Genomic DNA, 21,796 nt, shown 5'->3' with positions numbered 1-21,796 from the left:
ACATCAAATAAAATCTTCAAGTTCCACTGAATAAGTTACAGCCTTCAAACCTACAGGGGGCCGAAAACACAGGCGCACACATGATAATAATGGATTATAGATTAATTTGCCAACAGTCAGCCTATAGTTTCAATTTGTGGTTTTTTTTTTTTGGCCATATGTCTTCTGTTCAAAATATAAAAACTTGGATATGAGCTTAATGGTGTTGGTTGACCCTGTTAAGCATATGAATAAGAACCAAAAGCTCATTAAAAGTATAAATAATAATAATTCTCCAATTTTCTTAAAGGGGCAAATTGGAGAAAAGCCACTATTTAGAAAAAATTTTGGTCAAAAGACTTGATGTGTTTATCCTCAACAGGTGCAGCTTGTGTGTGTGATCTATCCTTAATTATGTGCAAAAGCCTTTAATGCAAAAATTATTTACACATAACTGAACATAAGTTGCACTAAAAATAATTACACCATCTCAATTCATGAAATCACTTTTGAAAGTAAGAAAAAAGCAGAGTGTGAATTAAATACTAAAAATCAGATTTTACTGTAGAAAATCAATTTTTTACTCAAAATTGATTCTTTCTCCTTATCACATATTTAAGTTTTATGTATTTGGTGGTATACATATATATATTTTGGCTTTGATGTGTGTATATATCTTTCATACTATTAATGCTTATTGATTACATGCTATACCAGTAACTAGGAGAAATACGCATTGATTCATAAGGCAATTTATATTAATTTCAACTCGGTCCTTATAATTTTAAAATCTTCAAATAGATCCATATATTTAAAATGTTTGTGAAATTAGCCTGTAATTTTTTTTAATAAAAAAGTCGTACAAAACACGCAGAGACTAGCCAGCTACGTTAATCTAGGACTAAAATTTTGAAGAGAATGACTGTGTATTCTATGAGAGAATATTCATAATAGAGTTAATATATACCTTCGGTCCTTAATATAAGACCCTATTTGACTTTTATTTTGATCATAAATATAAGACCCCAATCCACTTTGTCTATCATATTTACTCAATTTTTTCTAAGATAGTCCTTCTAATAATTATAGTTATGGTCAATACACTTAATTAGCAAGGATATTTTAGGAAAAACAACACCTATTTAAGACAAAAATTACTCAACTTATTTTCTTCATCTCCTCAAATTAGTCAACTGGCTCTTATAATTAGGACCAAAGGTAGTAATTTTTAGTCCTTGAATTAGATCCATTTTGGTTTTAATTTCTCAAAATTTAAACCTGTAGTTTTAGTTCTTGTAATTTAGTTTGTCTTCAAATGTTAGTCCTTAAAAGTATAATTGTGTTAAAATCTATTGAAATATTATAAAACGGCATTAAAGTGATGTTGTAAAGTCATTAGATGATACCTAATTAGATCTTGTGTGGATAACAGAGGGGAGGAAAAAAAAAAAAGAACAAGTCTTCAAAACGCAGCTGTTTAACTCCCCTTTTTTCTTCCCTATTCACAGTTTGAAAGCATCATCCCCCTCTATATAATTGTTCTCTTATTCAAGCAAGATCCAGTTAGGTGCTATTTAATGGTTTCATATCTTCACTTTAACACCGTTTATGATGTTGTGAATAAAAGTGGATGTGCCAAAAGTGAAGTCCCATATTACTTAAGAGAGAGGAAGTTCAAGTGTATATATACTATCTTATATTATTGGGCTAGTGAATAGGCCTAAAGGAGAAGGAGGATTTTGCACACGACAATGGCCCACTGGAGGAAAACACAGTTGAAAACTAGCAATTCCCCCAGCTCGAGATAAGACAACACTAGGTACTTTTTACAAAACACTTTGCAAAAATGAATTATAAAATTGTGTCAAGAGAGCTTCTTAGAAAACCTTTGTTTTATCAGTTTATTTTTTAATTAGCCAAGGTTACTAAACATTAGGGAAGTTTTATTTCTCATTAAATCAAGATTATCCCTTCATTAATCCTTAAACCATTTTTCATGGATTAATGCTTGCCAATGTCCAGAAATCCAATTTTTGAATGCCTCTAATGTTCATAATCGAAGGTGTAAATATTATTCATTGTACCAATGTCTGAAACTGAAGATTTAAAGCTTGTTTGGGTGTCTCCCCAAACCATGGCTTGGGAAAGGAGTCAGCAAATAGGGAGAAAAAATATGAAACCATGCAGGGCAAAACCATCGTTTTGGACTTCAAACGATGGTTTCGAATGAAGCAACTTCAATTTGCTTTTGGCTCAAATTTCCGGTCGTTGGTGTGGCCCCAACTGTATATGACAAAGCAACCCCCAATAATTCATTCCTCACTTCATTCCGCTTTGCTGTTCAGAAAGAGAAGACTAATGGAAAAAAAAAAAGCATCCTGTATAATATAATGGTCTCCATCAATTGGCTGTGCTATTGGAGAGTTCATCAGTTTCTATAAACATATTTAATTAGTGAAGAGGACAAAATCATTTTTCTGTAAACATATTTAATATTATATTTTATAAATATATATACACATATTAATTATTTATTAATTACATTTTTTATATATTATTAATTATGTCGGTAAAAAAAAATATTATCAACAAATTTATTTCTTCAAATTCAAATATATTATAAATCTATTTTTTATATAATTATCATATTAACTTATGCCCTTTTTAGTAATTTGTACATAAAAGTACTTCTGATAACAACTATCCAAACACTCTCATTTCATCAGAATCACTTTTTCACAAAATATATTCTTCATAAAATCTATTTTCCCCAAAAGCTATTCTCAAACCATAGTTTGGTTTCATCCAAATACCCACTTAATTGCGTTTATTGTTATAAGTGTGATGCCCAACGTTCAGATGATCCGTGGCCTATATAAAGGGGTTCAAGACAGTGTGTTTGGTGCACCGCTCTTGAGTTTTCGAGCATTCATCTTCTCCTCTCTCTGTTGCTTAGTTATATTTCTATTTCTGTTATTCTGTCACCCTATTTGCCGCAGGAAGAGTTCGTTTAATCCTGAGGAGTGCTGCATCTATATTATCACGGTGGAGGAATAATTCTTAAGAACAGTGTCTACCAACACGGCTTGAACCAAATTGATATCGAGTTCCAGTTTACTCCACATATGATACTTTAATAAATTTAATACCGTTAAATCTTCAGGGACTAGCACTTTAATGTGGATTAAATTTCAAGGATTAAAGCAACATGTTTAAAATTTAAGAAACTAAAACTAAAATGTACCCAAATTTCAAAGACTAAAAATTATATTAACCCTAACTTCAACCTTATGGAGTAACCTTGGTGGGCTAAAGAATTGCGCAATGGTTAGTTTTCTCGTTGCATATTTTTCTGTCCAGCCGTCTTCTAGACTTGAGAGGATAATTCTGAGTTGGATTGCTATTGATGCGCAAACTCCTTGCAAAGTTGCTAAAGATAATAATTTTACAGTAATTTTAATTCCAACTTAAAACGTATAGTCCTTCATGAATCCTCATAATTTCTGTAACTATGGAAGAAGTGTTTTTTCCTTGGATGAAACTAGGTTTCTGAATTCCCCTTCGACCTTGTTTAGCATAACTTATAAGCATGTTCTACATAAGCTAAGATAAAATTATCTCACATATTTACCTTGTATTTTCACAAATTATGATTAAAAAAACTACTCATAAGTCTTTCCAAACGAGCCTTCCATGTCGCTGAGTAGGGCATATTAGACCAAGAAGTGGCAGGTTGGATTGATAAAAATTGGAACACTTTTAAAACGGATTTTTTGAGCCCATAACTGCCAAAACCAAACCTGCTGTGCTAACTTGCAAGGTTGGCGGGCCTGCCCGTTTTACTTTTTTTTTTTAAAAAAAAATTTCCCCTTTGAAACACACCGTCTTTGCCCCTCTCATTTTTTTCCCTTAAATTTTCTGCTTCAAAAGGCAGCAATTTCCTACCCCTCATTCTTCAGTCATTTGCTTTTTGCCCAAGCTCTCAGCTTCTCTGAGTCTCTGCCCTCTCAGCTCTCATTTTTTTGAATTTTATTTGTGACAGAGTCAGCTAAGCAAAGAGATGGTAGTTTTACTTCTCAAGCTCAACCAATTAATTTCACATCTTCAAATGATGCTTCCAACCCTATCAATATTGAGTGATAGCTCATGATTGAGCATTTGATAGTAATTTATGTAGTAATACATTGTGTTTATGACTTTGTATTATTATTGATTTGGATTTATGTTTTAATTTGGAATGTTTGTTAAATCATTTAGGATGTATCATATATATATATTTAAATTTTAGGATATTTGAAACTTTGGATTCTATGTTTTATTTATGATAATTTCTATTTGTGTGTTTTATTTTAGACATTTAGAAATTTGAGTAAATGTTATTAAAGAAAATAAAAGGTAAAAAAAAAAAGTTTATAAAAATTGGTAGGTTAGTGGGCCTAAACCGTCAACCCACTTTGGAGAAGTTGGTCCTAAAAAGACCAACCTCGCCATGGGTCAGTCCATAACTTGCGGGTTGGCTCGTATTACTAGCTCTAGGACCTACTAACGCTTGCTTCTAATGCTTGCTTCTAATGCCATACATTTGTTATAATAACATAATAAAACAATAATTTTTTGAAATATTATTCTTGATTAAGTGATCATGGAAGTAAATTTGAAATAACATAATATTTTTTCCTGCCACAATTCATACATTCATTATATTTTATAGAAAGTCTATAAATTCACAATTTCATACTTAAAAAAAATGTTCATACATTGATGGGTGTCATTCATAATTGCTTTATAAATGTAACGAATAATACAAAGCGCATAAACACATTTTTATAATTAACATTAGAAAGGAACACATATGCCACTGTAAGCCAGTCTGCTTGTTCTGCCTTCCTTTTGTTTCCGACCCGACGACGCGCAAAACCCAAACGGAGCGGAAAAAGAAAACCCAGGTGAGCTGCCCCATCCCTCTCTCTCTCTTCGGTCTCCTCCTCTGTCAAATCTCTCCCTTCGTTCATCGATTACCAAGGTTCATACTTCTGCTGCTCATGCATCTAATGCGTCTGCAAACACGGATTTTCTTTTCTTGTTTTCGTACAATTGCGACAATGGCTTTCGATTATTCATTAGCTTCCCTATGATTTCTCTATTTTCTCTCTCTCACACTTGCCGAGGTTGTAGTTTTCCCTTCATAAGTTTTCATGTTTTGACTCTGGTTGGACGTTACTTTAATCTGTCCTCATTCGTTTACTCCTTTGGATTCAAGTGCCAGCTACTTTACTGGTTACTGAATCAATTTGTGGTTGGGATGCAATTTTCACGTTATTTTTTAATACGTATTGAATTCTCGGTACTTTTGAATTAATCATTCCGTTAGTCACTACTTTTTTGTGTTTCTTCGGTGTTGGGATGAATAATAGTTGTGGGTGGTTATTTTGGGGAAATCTTTCAAATGTGTTATTCATTGTAAATTGAATTTCGTGAACTGACTTTATATATTTGGTCGGAAGTTTAGGGAAAGTTTGTGGTTTCTGGGAATTGGGGGAAGTTGGGTACTTTGGTTCAACCCCGTGTCCTGTAGCTGATTTAATAAGCAATTTTTAGTTTAGGTTACTTTTTTGAGAGGGCAGCGATTGAATATGAGGATGATTTTGTAACATCAGTTACTATGCGTTTTACATTTTAGCGGCACGCCTAGGTTAAGGCTTTAGGTACAGTAGTGAGCAGTTGGTAATTGTCATTCATGTCTATATTACTTCTTTTTTCTGGAGGATTGTCAGAATTGGTAATGTATTTTTCCTACAGTCATTTGTTTGCAACACTTTTTATTTCATTAATTTATTGCAGATCTTACATACTGAAGTAAGAGTAAAACAAGAGTTGGTTCTAGATATAGAAAAATGATCATGAAAAGCTATGACAGTTTCAATACTCAGTGCAACCTAATTTCCCATTAGAATTCTGTTTGAGGTTGCAGAATGTATTAAATTTTTCCATCATCCCTTCAGGTTCTATGCAAAGATGAGTTCCTTCTCCATTACACGGAAAAAAACACCCTTTCAAAAGCACAGAGAAGAAGAAGAGGCAAAGAAGAAGGTAAGGCTTGTAAACCCAATTTAGTGCTTATTAGGGAAGACAATTTTAACTATCTAATGTGTTTTGGCTTCTGCAGAGAGCAGAAGATGAAACTGCACGCTTGTATGCTGAGTTTGTTGAGTCATTTCAAGGTGATAGCACTCCTGGATCAAAGGCTTTTGTTCGAGGAGGAACTATCAATCCCAATGAAAAAATAAAAGCAGATTCTGAAGGTTGGTATGACTGATAAATTCTGTACTGTTTTACCCCTCCCATTTATGCCATTTCTGCACACTCTCTGAAATCTTGATTATAGATATTTTCATGTTATGGATAAATATTAGTTTTTGCTATTATTTTGGATAACATTAATAAAAGTATGGAACTTTTTTATTCATTCACGGATGGCAGGTGAAAAGTCCAAAGATGGGGTTTCTGCAAAGAAGGGAAGTAGGTAAATAAATGCTTTTGATTAACCATGTTGCTATGCTATATTCATCAGGTATCATACATAGGAACATGTCTGTCCGATATGGATTTATGTTCGTTAGGCGTAAATCAATAATGACACATTTGATTGTGTAACTAATGTACTTTAAAAAATATTTGTAGAAACGTAGTGTTACTGGTATTTTTCTTTTTGGGTTTGGAAAATATTCTGTAAGATGTAGTCTCCTCCAACTCTGTTAAGAATTTGATGTATTCTGATTGCAGAAAAGAAAATTTGGTTAGAAATATGGAATTTACTTTCTTGATTTGTTCTTGTCTGACCAACTTTGACACCTTATTTCTCAAACAACAAGAACTTCATATGTCTGGTAATCTGTTCATATTTAAATTTGCTGTGAGAAGTTTCCTTTGCTTTATTATTATTGTCTGTGTTGAAGTTTTGATTTATGTTGGCCTAGGAACATTGTTGAAATCTGGGTGCATATGACTTTTTTTAATTGGTGGAAATTAAATTACTAGATCATGTCAAATAACGAGGCATATCCAATTGATATCGGGTCCCCTTGGGTGTGTGCACGTGCATATGTGCACTTTCTTCTGGCCCCCTGGGGCTAGCGGCGGCACTTCTGTTTGCTTGATTTGATGGTTTTCATTCTGTTTTATCTCTGAGAATATGTTATCCTGCTTCCTTGTAATGTTTCCTTTTATTCTAATAAATACAATTCCACTCTGCACGGTGTGCAGTTATTTTTGCTCCACTTAGTGGAGTTATTTTGTGGAAAGCTTGTTCTTCTTTGAGAAATTAGATGTTGGATTTCTTGCATATTTTATTCATATTTTGGATCATTTGTAGATATTCTTGATGAACTAAAATTCACTCCACCTTGCAATTTGTGCGCGCGTATGAATTCATATAATTTATTTGTTTACCTCTCTCTCTCTCTCTGTTTTTTTTTATTAAGGCTTAATAAATGTTGAAAAGAAGAAAAAGAAGGTAGTATGATTTTGTGACAGTATGGCCTATCAAAATTTTTTGTGACAGTTTGGCCTATCAGAATTTTTTGTTTTGCATTGTCATGTCTTCCTTTTTGAAGTTTTCAGGTTAAGCGGTTTTTACTGTAGCTTACATCTAATTTCTGCTCAAGGATATTTTAACACTTCATCCGATTCATGCTTGAATCTTTTTGGAGATAAAATACCATACCATTGATCATTTTAAGTCTTGATAGTTGATTGATGGCTATTGAGAAACTTATCAGCAGTGGCCATTTCAGTCCTTTTAATGAATTCCAGGCTTCTTTGCAAACCTCTAAAAAAATTACAACTACAATAGTATGCAGAAATGAGAACCTTACTTTTTTTGCCAACATATAATTGGCATATAGCATTATAAGATATTTGATGCTGTGATAAAGGATAATGTTTGGCTAACTTAGATATATAATTGTGATGAACGTATTCCTTTTACTTTCACATTCATGTTTGGTTGTTAATTCACTAACTTTTCTTATCAGCAGATCATGTGATCTGTATGATGAGGTCAGTGAATTTTGTTGCATCCAGTGTTATGGATGGTGCCCAATCTTAAAATGCATCTTGAGCTATTGTAGGGTTATAAGGTCATTGCACCAGGGGATATGTGAGAGTTTTGTTCTTACATATTCTATATTATATTCAATGTGTGGTTTTAATAATTTATCAGTATTTATATAATTCTTTATTTATTTTACTTATTTAATACAGCTCTTGTTGAAAATACAACGGTATTCAATACAAATAGTTTGAACCTAGGAATAAAGGAGGAAACTTATGGTTTGAGAATGTATGTTGGTGATAATGCTGTACTGACGTACAAAACTTCGGTTTTACACGGTTAAAATTCCCTCATCAAATATGAAGTAAAGTAGAACTTGCAACCCTTGTGCTTGTAGTACAGCTGCAATATATCTTGTGCAAACCTATTCATACTCTCCCCTCAAGTTGGAGGCTTGGAGCATGCATTTACATCAAGCTTGTTATAAAGACAGGCAAAAGACTTGCTGAAAATTCTAGCATTAATGCATCCATTGATTTTTCTATGATGATGTCAACTTCTGTGTAGTTTGTCCCCTCGTGAAAAACTTAGACAAGTAGGGTTGCCTGATTACCTACTTTTCCAAACCTTGATTCTCCTAGTAACTCTTCCAACTACACAAGTTCAAAGGTTGTTAATGCTATTACATGACTCGGCTTCTATGTGATCTAGCTGCAACATCCCACCTTTTGCTTTTCCATGAAATTAAGCATCGACTGAAAGAAAGAATACAACTTCCTGAACCAAAATCATCAGTTGGAATGACTGTTAGTGTCATGTGGAGTAGTTTCTTAGATTGCTCAGTGAAAATGTAGAAGATACAAATTAATAAATCTGACTATCGATGAGAACCTTTTGGGAATTGCTATTTCATACACACGCGCGCGCGCGCACACACAAACATATCCTATTTTTAGACTGATATGAGTATGGCTATTCATACCTGATATATCTTTGCAGGTATGTTCCATCTTTTATACCTCCTCCTTTGGCAACCAAGGGAAAAGAAGCTGAGAAGAAAGTCAGTATTGCTATAAAGTTATCATCTCTGAAATAATATTTTTGTTCTTTCCATTTCAATGCTACACCGTGTCTAGACTCTAGGTCTAATAATCTTGTGTTGTACTAGAAAGAGGAGGAGAAGCCTAAGGAGAAGGAGAAAGGCAAGTCGCGGAATATAGATAACTTTATGGAGGAGCTAAAACATGAGCAAGAAATGAGGGAGAGGCGAAACCAAGAACGTGAACATTGGCGTGATGGGCGCAGCACTGAACATTCTAGTGTAAGATACTCTTTCCTGACAAGTGTACTTATTTGCATATAAGTGCTGGTAGTTTAATGTTTTTGGTTGTATCTTGATGTTCATACCGTACAAAACTAGTATTGCTGCTAGGTTTAACTCCATAAGATTTGGTAAAGCTTTTGAAAAGTGTAAGACTGCTATAAGTACATGATGAATTTCTCGTGCATATCACACTGTTATATGCTTGCACTTTTTTATTCTTATTTGATGTTATGAGAAACATTAATTGATCGACTGCATAATCTGTGACATGCAAATCTATCCCTCTCCTACAGATTAGTCGCTTTGATGAATTGCCTGATGATTTTGATCCAAGTGGAAAACTGCCAGGATCATTTGATGATGGTGATCCACAAACTACAAATCTATATGTTGGAAATCTCTCTCCAAAGGTGATTTGTCTCCTTGCATTAATAAGTTCTTGTGCTATTGAAAATGGGAGATGTAAATCTCATTTCAGCATTTTCCTTAATTCTAGGTTGATGAAAATTTTCTTCTCCGAACTTTTGGAAGATTTGGACCCATTGCTAGCGTAAAGATAATGTGGCCTAGGACAGAGGAGGAACGACGGCGGCAAAGAAACTGTGGCTTTGTTGCTTTCATGAACAGAGCTGATGGACAGGCTGCTAAAGATGAAATGCAAGGTTTGACCCTTCTTGCCAAAATTGGAAGCAGAAAAAATATTAATTTGTCTTTCCTACGTAAATGCTAATTTATTATCTATATTCTATATATCAGTTACTTCTGCCATGAAATTCGAATTTAAGTTATTACTTCTTTGCAAATAATATATACTATATAACTTATTGAAGGTGAAAATATTGAAGTTCGTCTGACAATAGTTTTCCAGAGTTGTGTGTGATTGCTGTGTGACTATTGTTATTGAATGAGAACTGTAGAATTGAGGAACAAATGGATATATACTTATGTTATTTAACATAATCATGAATTGGGTTTGTAAGGATGAAATATGCTATGCTGGGTATTAGAGGAATGCTTGCGATTGGAAGTAGTTAGTGTTCTGTAGAAGTTAGTTTTGAGGTGCACGTTTTAGAAGTAATTAATTTATAATGGTATCATTTGTTTACTTCTAATGGGGGATAGTGTAGGATCTAAGCTTTTTAGGGCCAGTGAAGATAGCTTTGCTTCAGTGTTGTCAAAAGCATCCTAGTCAGTCACCCAGGCTAAACATGATTATGACGAGCATCTCTGCTAATTTGGAAAACATGTGGGCTGAAGTACCAGGAGCCTGTAGCACTACCCTGTTCCATGCAGTGTATTTTGAATTTATTTCTTTCCGCAACTTCTCTGATGATATCTTAGTAGATTATTCAATCTATATGTTTTAGGAAGGTAGCATGTGAGCATAAGATATAGGATGATTGCTTTAATTTTATAACTACTAAATGATTAAGCTTTTTATGTATGTTCATATGCACTGTTTGCCTGCGAGAGACAGTAAATTTATGTGCTGAAATGTCTAAATGCAGAAGACTCAGGAATTTGGTTATTTTTTGCAGGGGTCGTGGTTTATGAGTATGAATTGAAAATTGGCTGGGGTAAGTCTGTTGCTCTCCCATCGCAAGCACTCCCTGCACCTCCACCAGGGCATATGGCCATCAGGAGTAAGGAGGTATTATTATCATCTTTCTTTTAAAAGGCTGTTTTCATTATTAATTGATGTTATATTTTCTGAAAGTGTTGTCTAATATGTTACACTTTTTTAATTGTCAGGGTGCCACTGTGATCTTGTCTGGTCCATCTGGCCCATCAGGTCCACCGGTAACTTCTGTTTCTAACCAGAACTCTGAACTGGTTAGTTCTCTTTTAGTTGGTATCATTTATTCTAACTAATAGATTCCTTGGCCATGGTTCTCACACTTCCCTTTGAAGCAATGATGGAAGCAGAAAATTGTTGTTGTTGTTGTTCTTGAAGATGTTATACCCCCAGTCAAAATAATTATTTATCATAACTATCCTCAATTATTTATCAAAAGCAAAATGCCTTTCATGGTGATTTGACTGGTGATAAAGGAACTTTTCCCCCTGAAGGATTTCCAAGCACAATTGCTTTTTAAATAGTGATAAAAGTGCTTAATGAATGATTTTGCCGAACACAAAATGCTCTTGTGCAGCACTTCTTCAGAAGCTCTATCTGAAAATAAGCTGTTTCAACATAAGCGGATTCACAGAAATCTCACGTGGGCCTTTTAGTGTTGTTGCATCTGTGAATTTATGGTTCTTATTGGAGCATTTTGTTTTTCTATCCTTTAACATATTTATTACTAATGTTTTAATTTTGTTGTAGGTTCTCACTCCTAATGTTCCCGATATAATGGTTACACCTCCTGAAGATGAGCATCTAAGGCATGTGATTGATACCATGGCTTTGTATGTTTTGGATGGAGGATGTGCTTTTGAGCAAGCCATTATGGAGAGGGGCCGTGGCAATCCTCTTTTCAATTTCTTGTTTGAGCTTGGTTCCAAGGAACATACTTACTATGTTTGGAGACTGTACTCATTTGCTCAGGTACATTTTTGTTCTAGTTTGGGTTTAATTTGCTCTGATTACCAGTGATTTATTGAATGCTGACTATTGTCTAGCTTGATAGAATCAAAGGGAAAAGGTGGTATAACTATCATTCTGGCAAAATGAGTATTAAGAGCATTTTTGGTTTATGTGTTTGTTTTACTTGCAATGCAGGGTGACACTCTTCAGAGATGGCGGACAGAACCCTTCATTATGATAACTGGCAGTGGAAGGTACTTTCCCCAAATTTTAGTGGTCGTTTGAAGCTTTGTTGATCATCATGAGAAAACAGTAAACTAAAATTGTCAGTAGGTGGTTGTGAAGCGGCTTCTTGTTAACCATGAACAAAACATTGTTTGTTTCTTCAGATGGATTCCTCCATCATTGCCCTCTACAAAAAGTCCAGAACATGAAAAGGAGTCTGGGTCCACGCATGCTGCAGGGAGAAGCAGGGTATTCTATTTGTATTTGCAAGAAAAATAAATATAATTTCTCTGCATTGTCTGTCAGGATCAACTCATGTTTGCATAAATTTTCTAATTGATTTCACAGCGTGTGGAACCCGAAAGAACACTGACTGATGCACAAAGGGATGAATTTGAGGATATGCTGCGTGCTTTAACATTAGAGAGGAGTCAAATAAAAGAAGCTATGGGGTTTGCTTTGGACAACGCTGATGCAGCTGGAGAGGTATTTATGTTATTTTGGTGCTTGAATACTTCCATATGTGTCACTGGGGTGCAAAATCAATAGATTTCTGTTGGCATTGTTCTTCATGTTTGATGTTGCTTTCTGATCGTAGTACTTTAGTTCTTGTTGCCTGACTGTGCTTCTTTTTATACGTTTTATGTCTTTCTTTACCTTGGTTGCTTTGCTGACCCAAACTTCCTATCCACGTGTATTGCTTTTAGTAAGGAAAAGGAGTTGTATCCCACCACTGAAGAAGAGTGTTTTCATCCAGATTCTATAACCATGCTGTCATTAAATATATTTCCCTTCTTTGGCAATCATATAATATTTCTTCCTGAAACATTTTAATTTCTCTGATTTATTTTAAACTGCAGATAGTTGAAGTTTTAACAGAATCCCTGACACTGAAAGAGACCCCTATTCCAACTAAAGTTGCAAGGCTTATGCTCGTCTCTGATGTGCTTCACAATAGTAGTGCTCCAGTAAGAAATGCTTCTGCATATCGCACCAAGTTTGAAGCAACATTGCCTGACATAATGGAGAGTTTTAATGACTTGTATCGTAGCATAACAGGACGCATTACTGCTGAGGCCCTAAAGGTAGGCTGGACAAGCTTTGATTGCCTTGACACAATTGTTGGTTATCCTTGCATATAGTGTGATCTTTGGCTGAAATATTTCAGGAACGAGTGCTAAAAGTTCTGCAAGTGTGGGCAGATTGGTTTCTCTTTTCTGATGCTTATGTGAATGGCTTACGAGCCACGTTTATTCGTTCTAGCAACTCTGGTGTTACACTATTTCATTCCATATGTGGTGATGCACCTGAAATTGAGAAAAATATGCATTCGGAAGATACAGTTGATGGCAGCAAGAGCAACCAAGACTCTGCATTGGCAATGGGCAGAGGAGCTGCAACGAAGGAGCTAATGTCTCTTCCTCTTGCTGAGCTGGAAAGACGATGTCGACACAATGGATTGTCACTTGTGGGTGGTAGGGAAATGATGGTTGCACGGTTGCTTAGCCTGGAGGAGGCAGAAAAGCAAAGGGGTTATGAGCTAGATGATGAATTGAAATATGCTCAGAACCAAACAAGTTCTGGGAGATATTCAAGTAGCCGGAGAGAAACAAGCACTGAGCCCGAACCAGTTGGTTTCTCTGGATGGGACCACTATGGGGAGGATGATTTACACTCACAAGGCAAAGGCTCAGTGCCACTTGCGCAAACTTTTCCCATTCCACACCCTGAATTGAAAGCCTTCACAAAGAAAGAAAAGAATGATCCAGTGTTACCAGCTTCTAAGTGGGCTCGAGAGGATGATGATAGTGATGATGAACAGAAGGGTCGTGGAAAGGGTTTGGGATTAAGCTACTCATCTTCAGGTAGCGAGAATGCTGGTGATGGTACTACTAAGACAGATGAGCTGGAGTCTGCTGCTGATACGAGCATTTCCGCACCAGCTGATAGTGGAATGAATGAAGAGCAGAGGTTGTATATTACTTCATCTCACTTTGTTGCCTTATTTTATAATTCCAGCAGTAGATATGGTGTCTTTGGAATTGATACTTGATGAAGGGAGACGAGAATAATTCTATTTTTATTCAGTGAATACCGAAGTCAAGAGATACAATATATAAAGCTAGGCTACGGTGAAAGATAAATGATAAATGATAAACAAGGATCTATCATAATCTATCCTAATCAGGCTAGAATCATAATTTGCTTTGTAAACTAAAATACAGTAACCGAACTGACTGAAACACATCTTATTGGGCTTGGGCTTTATCTTCCAACACTCCCCCTCAAGCTGGTGAGAAGATGTCGATCAATCCCAGCTTGCTCCTGTGTCCTTCGAACGAGTCTCTGGGTAATGGCTTAGTAAATAAATCTGCCACTTGATTCTTGGTTCGAACATGAGATAAATCAATGATACCTCCCTCTATTTTTTCCCTTATGAAATGTCTGTCGATTTCAACATGTTTTGTCCTATCGTGGTGTACTGGATTTAGAGCCATTTCTATAGCTGATTTACTGTCACTCCAGAGTTTTATTGGCCCAATAGGCATCAGTCTCAGCTCTTTTAGAACTCTAATTATCCAGATTCCTTCGCAGACCCCAAGAGCCAGTGCCCTTAGTTCTGCCTCGACACTGCTTCTAGAAACTACTGGTTGTTTCTTGCTTCTCCAGGTAACCAGATTTCCCCATAAGTAAGTAATGTATCCAGTAGTGGACCTCCTATCAAGTAAGGACCGCCCATGATCAGCATCCGTATAGATTTCTATCTCTCTAGATTTGCCTTTCTTGAAGAATAAACCTTTTCCTGGATTCATCTTCAAGTATTTCAAAATTCTGTACACCGCTTCCATATGTTGTTCTTGCGGTTGATTCATAAACTGGCTTACAACTCCCACAGCATAACTTATATCTGGTCGTGTATGAGCTAGATAAATAAGCTTTCCTACCAGCCTTTGGTATCTTCCAGTGTCAACTGGTGTACCATCTTTCTTGTATTCTAAATTGCAGTCTGTCTCCATAGGGGTTTCTGCAGGTTTAGCTCCAAGCATTCCTGTTTCTTGCAACAAATCTAATGTATACTTTCTTTGAGAAACATTTATTCCCTGTTTGGTTCTACTAATCTCCATCCCAAGGAAATACCTCATCTGTCCCAGATCTTTCATCTCGAATTCAGCTGCCAATGATTTCTTTAACTCTCTCACAGTACTTTCATCGTTTCCTGTAATCACAATATCGTCTACATACACTATTAAAATAGTGATTTGATCACCAGCATGTTTTATAAAGAGCGTATGATCTGATTGCCCTTGTGAGTATCCCATTTTCTTCATTGTTGTTGAGAATCTTCCGAACCAAGCTCTAGGGGATTGTTTCAGTCCGTATAATGATTTCTGGAGTTTGCAGACCTTTGAGCAATTTGTTGAATTCTGGAAGCCGGCAGGTATCTTCATATATACTTCTTCTTTAAGATCTCCATTTAGAAAGGCATTTTTCACATCTAACTGATAGAGTGGCCAATCTAAATTTGCTGCTACTGATAACAGTACTTTAATGGTGTTGAGCTTTGCTACTGGAGCAAAGGTTTCTTGATAGTCAACCCCATATGTTTGTGTATATCCTCGGGCCACAAGTCTCGCTTTATATTTGTTTATGCTTCCGTCTGGATTGTACTTGATGGTGAAAACCCACCGACATCCCACGGTCTTCTTTCCTGCGGGTAAATCAGTGATTTTCCACGTTTCATTCTGTTTCAATGCTTCCAACTCTTCATTGATAGCCTGTTTCCAATTAGAGTTACTCATAGCCTCTTGAAAAGTCTTGGGTACTCTTTCACTGGACAAATTTGCTACAAATGTCTGCATTCTAGAAGATAATCTGTCATAGGAAACAAATTTACTGATTGGATGCTGAGTACAGGATCTTACCCCTTTTCTGAGAGCAATTGGCCACCCAAGTTCTTCAGAATCTGACACCGGATTGGAGACTTGGTTATGCCTTGGAATGTGAGAGACTCTATTATTTTGCTGCTCTTCTGAGTCAACTTGTTCTTCTTCACTACCTGAGGCAATATTATGCTCCTGGTCTATCTCTGTGTTTACCTCAACATCATTTTCCACATGATTGTCTTCTTCAGTAAAGGAGGTTTGTGGGTTTGGATTTTCAGGTTCGGGTTGAGTAGAGGAATGTTGGTTTTCAGATGCTTGTGGGTTTGGATTTTCAGGTTCTGGTATGGCCTGGTTTGTTTGTACTAAGGGATCCAAAGTTAGCCATTCTTCTGAGTCATAGTTCTCCCCCTGAATGGGTAATTTGGGATAGTAGGCATCATCTTCTGAAAACACAGCATTCTTAGTGACATAAACTCTCCTTGTTGTAGGGCAATAACACTTATATCCTTTTTGGGTAGGGGAGTATCCGAGAAAAATACATTTTAGAGCTCTGGAATCAAGTTTGTTACCATTATCTCTATGTATGTAAACTACACACCCGAATACTTTCAAGGGAATGTTTGAGACCAAGGGTGAATTTGGGTAGGTTTCAAGGAGTTTTTGAATGGGAGTTTGGTAGGTGAGTACTTTTGTGGGCATTCTATTGATGAGGTAGGTTGATGTGAGAATAGCTTCTCCCCAAAATATATTTGGAACATTCCTAGCAATCATGATGGCTCGGGTGACTTCTAGAAGGTGTCGGTTTTTTCGTTCAGCTACTCCATTTTGTTGCGGGGTGTATGCACATGAGGTTTGATGGTGGATCCCTTGCTGGTCAAGGAATTCCTTCAAGTTTGTGCTAAGGTACTCCCTTGCATTGTCACTCCTTAGTATCTTGATTGCCCCTTGGAATTGGGGTTTTACAAATGTGTGGAAATTTCTGAATATGTTGAAAATTTCTGATTTTTCTTTCATTAGGTATACCCAAGTCACTCGTGTGTGGTCATCAATAAACGTAACAAACCATCTAGCATTAGAGGTTGATTTAACTCTTGCTGGTCCCCAAATATCACTATGTATCAAGGTGAAGGGTGCTGTTGGTTTATAGGATTGTAAGGGGTAAGAATTTCTTGTTTGTTTTGCAAGTTGACAGGTTTCACAAAGAAAAGGAATTGAACTTTTATTCAATAAATCTGGAAATAAATGTTTCATATAATCAACACTGGGATGGCCTATCCTAGAGTGCCATAATAATACATCCTTATTCGAAGAATTTGAACTAAACAACGCCTTGCCTACTTGTTTGTTGGTGATCTTAGAGCCTTCAAGATAATAGAGTCCGTCCCATTCTTTAGCAATACCAATCCTCCTCCTCGTTGTCAAATCCTGAAAAACGCAATTGGTATCATCAAAAAACACTCTACAGTGATGATTTTTAGTTATTTTACTCACTGATAGCAAATTACATGCAAGTGCCGGGATAAATAGAACATTCTTTAATTCTAAGCTATCTGAGATCTCAATACTTCCAACACCACATACTTTGGAGAAAAGTCCATTAGCAACTTTCACCTTAAGATTCTCATCATGACAATACTTTAGAATTTTGAACAGAACTTTATTACCCGTCATATGATCTGTAGCTCCAGAGTCAACAATCCAAGTGTTATCACGTGTTACCATGGCATTTAAGGCTATAATAGAATTACCTGACTTTACCAAATTTGCCTTGGGGTTGGTGGTTGAGTTATTGTGTTTCTCCAGGATTCGTTTAAGCACTTGTAGCTCTTCTCGGCTAAGAGTTTCACCATTCTCCTCATTCTCGCTGGTCGCAGCAACATACCCCCTACTTTCTGGTCTTCGCCTTTGTTTTAAATTTGCTGGCTTGCCGTGTAGTTTCCAGCATATGTCCCTAGTGTGACCATTTTTGTTGCAATGATCACACCATCCTTTGGAGTTCTTCTTTCCTCTCTGTTCTAGTCCATTGTTGCCTTGTACTGTCAACGCCGAACCCTCAGAGGGTGTTGATATACTCTGGGTAAGTTGCTTTCTACTTTCTTCACATCTAACCATGTTGAAAGTTTCAAACAGTGATGGCAGCGGTCTCATTCCCATGATTCTTCCTCTTACATCATCAAACATATCAATGAGTCCAAGTAAGAACTCATAGGTTCTTTCCTTTTCAACCAGTTCCCTATATAATTGGGCATCACTGCTACACTTCCATTCATGGACTTCAAACATGTCCAACTGCTGCCACAATCGTGTGAGAGCAGTATAATATTGTGTCACGGTCATATTTCCTTGTTTCATCTCTCTTTGTAATTTTTTGATTTGAAACAAAGCAGCAGTGTTCTCCATAGCTGAATATGTTCTTTTTGCAGCATCCCATATTTCCTTTGCTGTCTTAGCAAGTAAATAGCCTTCGCTAATGTCTGTCGTCATAGAATTACATAACCAGGTCATCACTAGATTGTTTTCAGCAAACCAAATATCATACTTTGAGTCATCTGGACTTGGTTGTGGAGCCTCCCCAGTTATATATTTTTCCTTTCTTCTGCCTCGTAGGTACATAAGGACACTTTGGGACCATTGTAAATAATTATTCCCATTTAACTTGTGAGAGATTAGCATCTGTTGTGTTTCTGTGACCGCTCCGGATTCGATTCCCGTTGAGGAGGGACCTGATGTGGATAGAACTGTCGCAGAGGAGGAAGAGGATGGTGCTGTACCTGCCGTTAATGCTGAAGCTGAACGCCTCATTGTACCGAACAGAGGCGGAAACTCTCCAGACTCCATCTTTCGACTCCTTGTTCTCGCTGGGTTCACCAGATTTCAGTGTGACGAATTGGGTCGGTCGAATTTGCTGTCTTCGGTGCGATGAATCACTCAATTTGAATTATACAATACCATACGACCAGTAACGCCGTTCTTAGTCGCGCTGAGAATGTCGACTTTTAACCTCTCGCTGGTCGGTCTTAGTCGCGGTGGAACCTGCGACTTTCACCTTCTCTCCCGGTTCGCTGGTCGGTCACGACTTTCACTCTCTGGTCAGTCGCGACTCTCACTCTCTCTCCCGGTTCGCCTGCTCTGCTCTCCGGTTCGCTGGACGGTCGCGACTTTCACTCACTGGTCGGTCGCGACTTTCTCTCTCTCTCCCGGTTCGCCCGCTCTGATACCATGATGAAGGGAGACGAGAATAATTCTATTTTTATTCAGTGAATACCGAAGTCGAGAGATACAATATATAAAGCTAGGCTACGGTGAAAGATAAATGATAAATGATAAACAAGGATCTATCATAATCTATCCTAATCAGGCTAGAATCATAATTTGCTTTGTAAACTAAAATACAGTAACCGAACTGACTGAAACACATCTTATTGGGCTTGGGCTTTATCTTCCAACAATACTGTACATTTTTGTTCTGCTAGCAGATGGTGACTTTGGAATTTCATTTATTTTACTGTTGACTAATCAAGGAATGTTACTATAAATAAATTTCCTACAATAATTAAGCAGGATGTTCAGTAAGAAATCATCAAATTAAATTAGAATGAAGAATTGAGTTCATTAGGGAGTGGTTTTATGGAAATATCCTGGGACTTTTTTGCATTACTGCTACCCTCTTACATCAAGAGGTGTCAGCCATGGTGAAACAAGCTTCTGCCTGCAGTCTTTTGTGAGATTGTCTCTTAATTCCCTATTTCTACCAGCCCTAGTATCTCTATTCTCTTATAACTTTTTGATTCTGCAAGTTTGTCCCTTTTCATTCGCAATCACAGTTTCATTGTCCTTTTGGTTCTTTTCTTTGTGCAAGCACTAGATATTTGTTTTAGCGTAGCAAATTCTTGTGCTGATTATAAATGTTTGGTGTCATAATTGTTTGAGGAATCCTGGGTATCACTTTGAGTAAGTATTTTCCAAAATACTTATTTAAAGGCCAGGTAATGTTTCTTCTCAGGTGCGTTATTTATTGCTCTTTTACCATGGTTGTTACGCAGGCAGAAGTTGAGACGCCTAGAAGTTGCTTTAATTGAATACCGGGAGTCTCTTGAAGAGAGGGGAATAAAAAATTTGGAGGAAATTGAGAGAAAAGTCACACTGCACAGGAAACGGTTGCAAGCAGAGTTTGGATTATCAGATTCTGGAGAAGATGGTCAAGGAAGTAGTAAGTTTCTTCTGCGCTAACCCTAGGCTCTTTCTCCTCCCCTCTTCCCTGCCCCTTAGTTGGAGCCATAAAGCAAGGATATTTAAAATTTTAAATAATGGAGCTGTGTCCAGGTCTAACATTTGTTGGACACTAACCAGCGGTTTAAATTGACTTATTGCCACTCACTTTTACTGTGTTGCCAAGTCAGTCAGCAGCCATAGTTCCTAGCTTGAAAGTATTGCAAAAGTAATTGGGTTTTTTAACATTGAATTGAAATCAGGGTGATTAAATATGATATTTCTTGTATATTATTCAGATATATTCTTTGAAACAGCATGAACTTGTTCAAGTTTTAGCATGGTATATGCCAAATGTTCACAAAATCCTGTTAAAACTGGAAACAAAATCAACATATTATCCTCATGTGACGTAACTGTCGCTTTGTGAAATGGTGTTATTATTATGTAAGTTGAAAATTAGAGATCCAGCTTCCTGTAATTCTTAGAACTTCAAAGAGTGATAATTTTGAACTCAGGTAAAAATTGTTCAATTGCATGGAGTCTGAAATAGTGCATTGTTCTTTTACTACTTGTTCGGAATTGATTTCCAGGTTTCTAATGGATTTGAAAGTTTTGACAGAACATCTTTTTTTTGTTAAAATACTTGCAGGAAGAACATCTTCAGAGAGGAGGGACAGGAGAGATGATTCACATGATGTTTCAAGAAAACGCCACCGTAGTCGTAGCCGAAGTCATAGTCCACAACGAAGATCAGGCAGAGACAGGGAGAGGGAACATGATGCAGACAGGGACCGAGATAGACAGAGAGATAGAGGGGGTTATGATTTTGATAATGATAGAGGTAGGGATCGAGAGAAAAGTGGAAGCAGGGAGAGGGATGATCATGAAAGGGAGAGAGGCAGAGACAGGGACCGGAGGAGACGGGTGAAATAAGAGATCCCACATAATTAAAGGTGCAGATTTGTTTGTCAGACTAGACTAGCGCCGTCATGGGGAGATTCCAGCCATTTCTATACCTGAACGAAGAAGGAAAGAAATGCCGGCTGGGAAATTGTCACCATAGACAGTTTCAAAAGGATGGTTTTCCCATGGGGAGAGAATCAATCTGATTTTGGGTAGAAGCTATAATTATAGCCAGATGTATTGTCAACATTCTTGACTCTGTTATTTTGGTCAATGAATCAATTGCTTTGCTGCCTCAAATTATGTATACACAACTGGGTTTCTGCCCATGTTTCATTTGCTTCTAAGCTTCTGTGGTGTACTAATCTTGAAATTTAAACTGGAATCCTCAAGTGAAAAGAATTTAATGTTTAGGGTTCACTGTTAAAAATGTGAACTTTTCACCAAGTCAGATTATTCTGGAACTCCGAGTCCCGGAGGATCATTTCAATTTGTTTGTTGGTGGAGTGATTTGCAAGCTTAACCATTGAAATTCATAATTTGGTTTCTATTATATGACATTTTACGTGTACATGTTGAGAATTGATTGTTTTATGTACGGAATTAAGAAATTCTCGTTATTACTATCTTATTATCAAATTTGCACGGTTGCCTTTATGCACGTGTTTTGTGAATTTTGTGGATTCCCA

General features: G+C 36.7%; 1 protein-coding gene across 2 annotated transcripts; it reads left to right on the top strand.

Moving 5' to 3' along the window:
- The first annotated feature begins 4,856 nt into the window (after positions 1–4,856).
- Positions 4,857–21,554, top strand: LOC114746024 (protein RRC1). Of its 2 annotated transcripts, XM_028934205.1 has the most exons (18): positions 4,857–4,925; positions 5,982–6,069; positions 6,146–6,281; positions 6,460–6,502; positions 9,032–9,092; positions 9,201–9,353; positions 9,650–9,766; positions 9,853–10,018; positions 10,895–11,007; positions 11,109–11,156; positions 11,683–11,904; positions 12,079–12,137; positions 12,273–12,357; positions 12,457–12,594; positions 12,969–13,193; positions 13,277–14,079; positions 20,036–20,202; positions 20,854–21,554. In XM_028934205.1, the coding sequence occupies exons 2-18, from the start codon at positions 5,995–5,997 to the stop codon at positions 21,135–21,137; spliced, it is 2,895 nt and encodes a 964-aa protein (XP_028790038.1). In that variant the 5' UTR covers positions 4,857–4,925; positions 5,982–5,994; the 3' UTR covers positions 21,138–21,554. The 2 variants fall into 2 exon arrangements, with proteins under 2 accessions (XP_028790038.1, XP_028790035.1); XM_028934202.1 differs by lacking the exon at positions 4,857–4,925 and having other exon boundaries at positions 5,995–6,069; positions 11,109–11,189; positions 20,854–21,137.
- Positions 21,555–21,796: the final 242 nt, after the last annotated feature.

This window comes from Neltuma alba, unplaced genomic scaffold (assembly GCF_004799145.2).
Source record: "Neltuma alba isolate B1F8T4 unplaced genomic scaffold, ASM479914v2 tig00004866_pilon, whole genome shotgun sequence".
In the NCBI taxonomy this organism is placed as follows: Eukaryota; Viridiplantae; Streptophyta; class Magnoliopsida; order Fabales; family Fabaceae; genus Neltuma; species Neltuma alba.
The sequence above is the reverse complement of the archived record's forward strand: the minus strand, read 5'-3'. Positions and strand labels throughout refer to the sequence as shown.

What these genes read in the sequence shown, in the direction of transcription:
- LOC114746024 (XM_028934202.1), top strand. Translation starts at nt 5,995, where the DNA reads ATGAGTTCCTTCTCCATTACACGGAAAAAAACACCCTTTCAAAAGCAC. An exon ending in TTACTGCTGAGGCCCTAAAG is followed by an intron (nt 13,194 to 13,276) that starts GTAGGCTGGACA and finishes GAAATATTTCAG; the next exon opens with GAACGAGTGCTAAAAGTTCT. An exon ending in GGAATGAATGAAGAGCAGAG is followed by an intron (nt 14,080 to 20,035) that starts GTTGTATATTAC and finishes GTTGTTACGCAG; the next exon opens with GCAGAAGTTGAGACGCCTAG.